General features: G+C 36.6%; 1 protein-coding gene across 1 annotated transcript; it reads right to left on the bottom strand.

Moving 5' to 3' along the window:
• Positions 1-945: 945 nt before the first annotated feature.
• On the bottom strand, positions 946-2047 carry LOC104951405 (interferon-induced, double-stranded RNA-activated protein kinase-like). Its single transcript, XM_010778082.1, has 4 exons — positions 1768-2047; positions 1376-1499; positions 1172-1245; positions 946-1096 (listed from the first exon to the last, which is right to left on the bottom strand). The coding sequence occupies exons 1-4, from the start codon at positions 1872-1874 to the stop codon at positions 946-948; spliced, it is 456 nt and encodes a 151-aa protein (XP_010776384.1). The 5' UTR covers positions 1875-2047.
• Positions 2048-7952: the final 5905 nt, after the last annotated feature.

The raw sequence follows: 7952 nt of genomic DNA, 5'->3' as shown, positions 1-7952 counted from the left end.
GAAATTGTCTTCGGATGTCTTTTGATACGCGCATGGGGCCTGATGATGATGATGCTCTTTATATTGCGCCACTGTTCAGTTTGGAGATAGTTTGTTTTGCATCCATGCTTTGTATTTTTCTGATGAGACAGCTTTGGGCTGAGAGTGGCAGTGTGCTTTCGCCTGGCGGTCGGGCTGATTGTTTTTGTAGGCTCGATATGTAGGCCTGCATATATGTTGGCCCCCCTGCTTCTCCAGTGACAGGCTTAGCTCTGCAGAGCTGTTGAGCCACCATTACTTGGCGTAATGTAAACAAAGACGCGATTATACTTCCATAACACACGTAGCCCGCACTCACTTTGTGAGCTTCCTGCACGACACATTTAGTTGTATAAGAAAGACATACAAAGAGTGCATTTTGCCGATGCATAGAGTGTGTGAGAACTTTAAGACGTAAAGCGCAATCAAAGGCCGTCCTCTATTATACGTGTTTTTAATCAATATATGATAGTAGGCGTCTCAGATAGATACAAAACATGTCTCTAAGTGCTTAGCTGATAATAGCCAACAGATCACCGCATTTGTAGCATGCCCGATAAACCCCTCGTGTATTACAGCCCCGTGCTTTCAAAATGGCTGATTCTCTGTCTTTTACTTTAGATGAAAATAAGGTGCCACTCCCCACACCCCTCTGAGAGATATTTGGTTAAAAAAACACAATGGTGCTCTAGGAGGAGATTTGGGTGATAAGGTGGGTGGTGTTACCTTGGTTGGTTATTGGCTAATTGTTACACAAGCCAAAACATCGTTATGACATCATAAAGTGGCCAAAATCGGATCAGCTCATTTCAGACATGTTTATGTATAAAAGACATGAAAAAGTAGATTTTGCATAAAGGTGACCTTTAAGAGTTACCATAGAGTGTCTGTAGTGTCTATTCAGGTAACAGTGGTTCTGGTTCATACTCACTGAGGAATATGAGCTGGACCGTCTCTCTTCACTTCAACGAATGAATGGCAGCGGTTTTTTGTCTGACAGTAGTGGTTAATTAATCCAATGAAATTCTGTTCAGAGCTGTTGTCCTGAGAGTTGACACTGAGGCTTCTTGTCTTATTACTGTAATAAACAAGAGATATTTAACAGATGAAGACATGAAAATAAAACATTGCACTGGCTTTGCAATTTACTCACCAGATATCAGAATCCTTTTGGATTAGTTCCTTTTTTTGTTGAGCTGATGTAGGGTTGTAATTATCATCTGCAGTCTTGACAATAAAAAAAAATATATTGAGATATTCACCCAGATGACTGTGCCCAGCTGAGTAACTGACTAGCTTTAATAATAGGGGGTTGTTAAAAATAGAGGACAACACATATTACTGTTGCAACTCATACCTGATTTGTGCCCTCTGACAAGTCTCTCAGGGCATTTTTAGCAGCATCTTGCTTGGCTTCCTTTTTCGTCTTCCCCACACCTTCAGGATAGTCTTTACCATTCAGGACTACACTCTGGGTGAATCTGTAGAGCAATTGTCATGTTTCTGTTTCTGTTTTTGTAGAAGCACTGGGGCCATGGAAAAAAACATGTACCCCTTAAGGAGCTTGTTAAAGAAAAAACAACGTATATTAGCTACTTTACGATTATTTAATAATAAGGAAGTACATTTCTGATTTCCAATGAGTAGCTCAATAACGTTGATATAGAACCACTCCCACTGCTGCAATGTAATGTACTGTAGCTATACCGATTTGCATAACCCACCGGTAAAAAATGTTAAATTACTTACGTTTTGCAGTGGTCTGGGCCATCAGATGGAGACTCCCTGTATTTCAGACTAAATCTTTTTTTGTGTGCGTACTCGTTGAGTCTTGCGACATAATTCTTACTTTCCATCTTGAATGATTTAACCGTCTAAATTTGATCTTAGATTACATACAACTGTGTTCAATCCAACAATACTTGTTTATGCCCCATTCCAGCCTTGTCTCTCCTGCAGTCCTGCGTATATCTGTGCTCTTTTTCTATTCAGCTCACTCTTGATACAATTAAGTTTCGATTTCCTCGTTTTAAACGTCATTTACGTAAGGTTACGTGGCTTGACTCGTGTTTGAACAATGAATTCCGTTCGCACAGATTCATTACTGGTGATGACAAACAACAAATAGCAACATTGTTTCATTTTAAATAAAGTATATAGTCCATTATTTTGGTACACCTACCCATTGAATGTTATCGTTTTAGGCAATGTTTAGATGCCTTATTTTATATTTAACTTTTTTTTTTACACACTGGAATATTATATTATTCCAGGGTTTATTATATTAGGCCTACTATAATATGTCCATTCAAATTGTTTAAGAAAGAGACCAAAGTTCAACATGTACACACTACTGCTGGTAAAAATTCAGAATTGTGTCTTTTGACAAAAGTTGTTATAGTTTTTCACAGAATGTAGTTCATCTGTCCACTGGAGTGCGCACACAGTGTCTCAGGGTGTGGGCAATACTTTTGACAAGGGACACCTCTTTCAAGGTATAGTGTTTATTTTTCGGTCTACGGTCACACCATGTTTAATCAGAGATACACTGTTGCCATAGTCAGAAACAAATGTGAATGCTTACCCAGGGACGGGCTGGTGCTACCTGACTGTAAGGTTAGGCACAGGTTAAGCAGGTTTGGGAAGTTTCCAGTAAATGTTTTGTGACACTTGTCACGTGTCAGCAGATGAATTTGATATTAATGCTATCAAGTAAGCTAGACAGTCACAATCAGAAAACGTTATTGATCCAACAGGGTAAATTGGGCTAAATTGTTGTTTTTTCCTATTCTTGAATATACATTTATATAAAGAAATAAGTATTATTAAAATTATTGCATTTTATTACTAATGTACAATATTTAACAACAATACATACAGGATCGCTGTACTCTGTGTAGTGACAATTAAGGAATATAATGTAATCTGATCTAAAATGTGAAAACAGAGGTAAGAACTGAAAGTGTTTGGCTCTGTCTTTGTTAGCAGGTTGTGACAAAGTCAAACTAACACACCTACCTGCAAATGACACTCCTGCTATTACAATGAGTTGGTCGATATTACCATCTTATTGTGATGATTGATTGTTAAAAAAGATAGGCATTCCAGTCACAATCACGACTAATATTAAAGTCATAGCAATAGCCATGTAGCCGCAGCCACAGAGGGCACACCCAATTTGGCTTTGGTTGAAGACAGTAGGAATTCTGCTTGTCTGACACACTTGAAGTAGTCACAGGACAACTTTGGCCAATCATACGGGATGGACATTTAAGTGACAAAACTGAGACACACAAGTGTCTCCTTAAGTTGATTTAGAAAGAAAAATACTTACATATTGAGTGTAATTCCTTTATGTCAGAAATGCTATAACTAAGTACTTAAACATGGTTATGTTGAAGATTCAGCATTTAAAGTCGTTATCAAGTGTTTGAATTTTTCTGGAACAAGGGCACATTCCCTTATTCAGAGGTGATCAAATAACTGTACAGACTCATTTTAATGTAAACAAAGCATATCATAAGCAGAGGAATTCACGTCATGCAGCAGAAATTGTGCAATACTTTACAGAGGACTGATGACCTTCACACTCTTGTTGCCAACATTTTATTCAGACAAGTCATTAAAAGCAAAGGGTTTAATTTGACAACTTGAACCCAGACATGCACCGTGGAATACATTGTTTCAATGAGTTGATAACTTAACCATGAATTAATTATTTGTTAAAAGTTAAATTTGCAGTATGTCAAATCAGACGGAGGTTCTTAGCTATATCATATATTTGGTCAAAACATATATATATATATATATATATACACACATACATATATGTATATATACATACATACATACATACATACACATATATATATATATACATATACATACATACATATACATATATATATATATATACATATACATATATATATATATATATATACATACATACATACATACATATACATACATATATATATATATACACATACATATATACATATATATATATACATACATATATACATACATACATCATATATACATATATATATATANTTTACTAAAGAAAGAACAATAATACCACACTGTTAAAGCAGTCCATTAAGTATATTACTCAAGTTCTGCATTTAAACTCTTATTTAAGTAAATGTTTTTTTAAGAAAAAACATTTACTTAAATAAGAGTTTAAATGCAGAACTTGAGTAATATACTTAATGGACTGCTTTAACAGTGTGGTATTATTGTTCTTTCTTTAGTAAAGGATCTGAATAGTTCCTCCCCCACTCATTAGGAGTCACAACAGAACGGCCGCTGTCTGTATGTAACAGATAACTGTTTCTAGAAAATATCACTCTCTATGTCGGAAATACTGTTGAGTGCTTCAACAATAATGTAGACAGCATAACATTATTGGTTCAAAGATCTCAGTAGAATTTTCTTTTGCAGAACGAAATCATCAAGTTAATGCTGCGTGAGAAGCCAGAAGACCGTCCTGAAGCAAGTAAACTAAAGGCAGAGCTGAAGAAATGGGCTCAGACACAACATTTGGATCAGGAAAGGGCTAAGGTCTAATCATCTGGAGATCTCTCTGTTCGATGTCTGTCATAGGATACACTTATTTTATTTGTTATAAATATATATAGAGAAATGGTTAAGGGATTGACTGCACTTCTCTGACACTTTATCTGAACTTTAACAAAAAAACGGACACTATATGCTGATTTTCAGGTTTCATATTTGTATTTTGTGCCTTTATGTGTTAACATGCTTAAATCTTGAAAAATATATTTATTTTTCTCAAACTGCCTGCGTTGCAGCACCTCTTTTCACCCTCTGTCTGAAACCAGAGCCCAGTCTGCTCTGATTGGTTAACTGGCCGCTGTTGTGATTGGTCGACCACTTTGAGATAATAATAATAATGCATTTTATTTATATAGCGCTTTTCACAACTCAAAGACGCTTAGAGATGTCCCGCCCCTCAGCCTAAAGCGTACAATGTGTTGGCGTGTTAGTCAATAGAACTGCGAGTTACACATTACATAGTGATGTCATTATGTTATGGAAGTAAACAAAGGGGGTCCAATCATGGCATATGTTGGAGAGAAACTCCCTCAGATCATTTACATGCACATACGTTTGGACACACCTTCTCATTCGAAGGTTTTTATTTATTTTAATTTGTTTACATTGTAAATGAATACTGAAGACATCAAAACTATGAAATAACACATATGGAATTATTTAGTAAACAAAAAAGTGTTAAACAATCCAGAATATGTTTTATATTTTTGATTATTCAAAGTAGCCCCCTTTTGCCTTGATGACAGCTTTGCACACTCTTGGCTTCTCTCAGTCAGATTCATGAAGTCGTCACATGGAATGGTTTTCCAACTGTCTTGAAGAACTTCCCAGAGGTCGTGAGCACTTGTTGGTTGCTTTTCCAGCACTCTGCGGTCCAACTGGTCCCAAACCATCTCAATTGGGTTAAGGTTTGGTGATTGTGGAGGCCAGGTCATCTAACGCAGCACTCCATTACTTTCCTTCTTAATCAAACAGCCCTCGCATAGCCTGGAGGTGTGTTCAAAGTTCTTGAAATGTTACGGATTGACTGACCTTAATTTCTAGGAGGGTAATGATAGACGGTCGTTTCTCTTTACTGAATTGAGTGGTCTTGCCATATTTTGGATTACAACAGTAGTCAAATAGGGCTCTCCACTGTGCACTAACCCAACCTCTGCATAACACAACTGATGGTCTCAAGCACATTAAGAAGGCAAGTAATTCCACAAATTGACTCTTGACAAGGCACGTGTTAATTGAAAACCATTCCAGGTGACGACCTGAAGCTGACTGAGAGAAGCCAAGAGTGTGCAGAGCTGTCATCAAGGCAAAAGGGGGCTACTTTGAAGAATATAAAATATAAATCATATTCTGGATTGTTTAACACTTTTTTGTTTACTAGCACATATTTCATAGTTTTGATGTCTTCGGTATTAATTAATGTAAAAACTAATTGGTGTGAGAAGGTGTATCTAAACTTTTGACTGGTACTGTAAACCTATACAGTAGTATACAACTACAGGAAAGGGAAAACCCCCAAAGCAGAATAGTGCCCCCTTACCTAATATTGTGGGTTTTACAAATGAAATGTGAAATTCAATATTATCATTATTTTAAAAACTAACTCACATATTATTCACATTTTTCCAACTGTTCTAAATAATCATGTGCTTGCCACTTTCTGTGTCTACTGTTTACATTGTATTAAATGCCGGAGATATTGTAACATGTTTTGTACTGAATATGTAACGTTTCAAAATAAAATAAAATGTATTTGGGTAAGAATGTCATGCATCTACATTGAAATGTACAAGCACACACACTGTACTGTAGTAGCATTTTCCATTATTCATGCACTGTCGTAGATATAATCAAAGAAGATGACTTTTGAAATACAAAGGCAAAATTAAAACATTTTGGAAAAGGCAGTATATTATTTATCCAGTAGTAGGCGGTAATGCAATGCTTGGATGCCTCTGAAAATCCCAAAAGAAGAAGAAGAAGGAAATGGATGCAGGATGCAGCCAATGGCTAGGTTCAGGAGAAAAGGGCGGAGGTTTAAATCTCTGATTTGAGGACCATGCTAGTAGGCAGTGGTCGTTTGGCAGAAGACTAGTACGTGCATCGGTGATTGTATTGTGCACCAAAGGTTTAAAAATGGGGAAAGCGAAAAACTTCGTAGCACAACTGAAGAAACAAGCACGGAAAGCACGCTGGGAGTTAAAATATGAAGACGTGTGCTCTGAGGAACCTGAGCCCAATAAAAGGTGACTTAAGCTAAAACTGCTATGCTTGCTAGCTTCTTCGAAAGTTCTCTGTTATGGAAAGTGTAGCATTTACCCAACATGGTCTTGCCAAACCAACTTCAACGTGTTTACATGTAAAGTGTTTACTCTCGATGTAAGGGCATACTTCTGGATGTACTGTCCCGTGTAAGAGGTTTTATCCTAGGGGTATGGACTGCGATCAACTCAGCCGTCTCTCGCATTTGCTTGGTCAAATGAGCAGCTCTTCATTTTTGAGTGCGGGTTTAATAGCGTCTTTACGAGAATCGCCGAAAAGCGGCACTGACTGTAGTACAAGAGTAAACGAATGCATGTTTTTTCTGCTTTTTTTGCGATACAAATAATTTTTACCATAAGTTCTTAAGAAAACTGACACTGTTTGACTCAGTCATAGTTTGACTGCTACCAACAATGAAGTACTTTTACTGTGTTTTTTTTTCTGGGTAATACTCTCAAAGTCCCCTCCTGAGAACAAAATGATGCCACTTCTGCTATATTTGACTAGATAAAATGATTTTTTGCAATAAGTTCTACATGAAATTGGTACTGTTGGACTCAGCACTAGTTGGAATACTACCACAAGTACAATCAAGTACTTTTACTGTGTACTTTTTGAGTAATACTCTGTCAAACTCCCCTCCCGAGTACAATAATTCATGTATTTGCTATATTTGATGAGGGATAAAATGATTTTTAGCCATAAGTTCTTAATACAATTGGTACTGTTGGACTCAGTACTTGTTGGAATACTACCACAAGTACAATCAAGTACTTTTACTGTGTACTTTTTGAGTAATACTCTGTCAAACTCCCCTCCCGAGTACACAAATTAATGTATTCTGATATCTTTGATGAGAGATAAAATGATTTGATATATCACCAATCAAAGATGGCAGAAAACATGCATTGTACTCGGGGGGGGGGAGTTTGACAGGGGATTACTCAACAAGTACGCAGTAAAAACACTTAATTGTATTTGTGGTAGTAGTCTAACAAATACTGAGTCCAACAGTACCAATTTTATTAAGAATCTATTGTAAAACATATTTTTATCGAAAAATATAGCGAGAAACGGCTGAGTTGACC

Source organism: Notothenia coriiceps, unplaced genomic scaffold (genome assembly GCF_000735185.1).
Source record: "Notothenia coriiceps isolate Sejong01 unplaced genomic scaffold, NC01 NC01_scaffold00000281, whole genome shotgun sequence".
NCBI lineage: Eukaryota > Metazoa > Chordata > Actinopteri > Perciformes > Nototheniidae > Notothenia > Notothenia coriiceps.
This window is presented reverse-complemented; position numbering and strand designations above follow the sequence as displayed.

Bases quoted from the DNA above. Each gene is read 5' to 3' on its own strand.
- LOC104951405 (XM_010778082.1), bottom strand. From the start codon at position 1,874: ATGGAAAGTAAGAATTATGTCGCAAGACTCAACGAGTACGCACACAAA. The intron at 1,246-1,375 runs GTATGAGTTGCA...TTTATTGTCAAG, and splicing joins TGTCAGAGGGCACAAATCAG to ACTGCAGATGATAATTACAA. The intron at 1,097-1,171 runs GTGAGTAAATTG...TGTTTATTACAG, and splicing joins CAAAAGGATTCTGATATCTG to TAATAAGACAAGAAGCCTCA.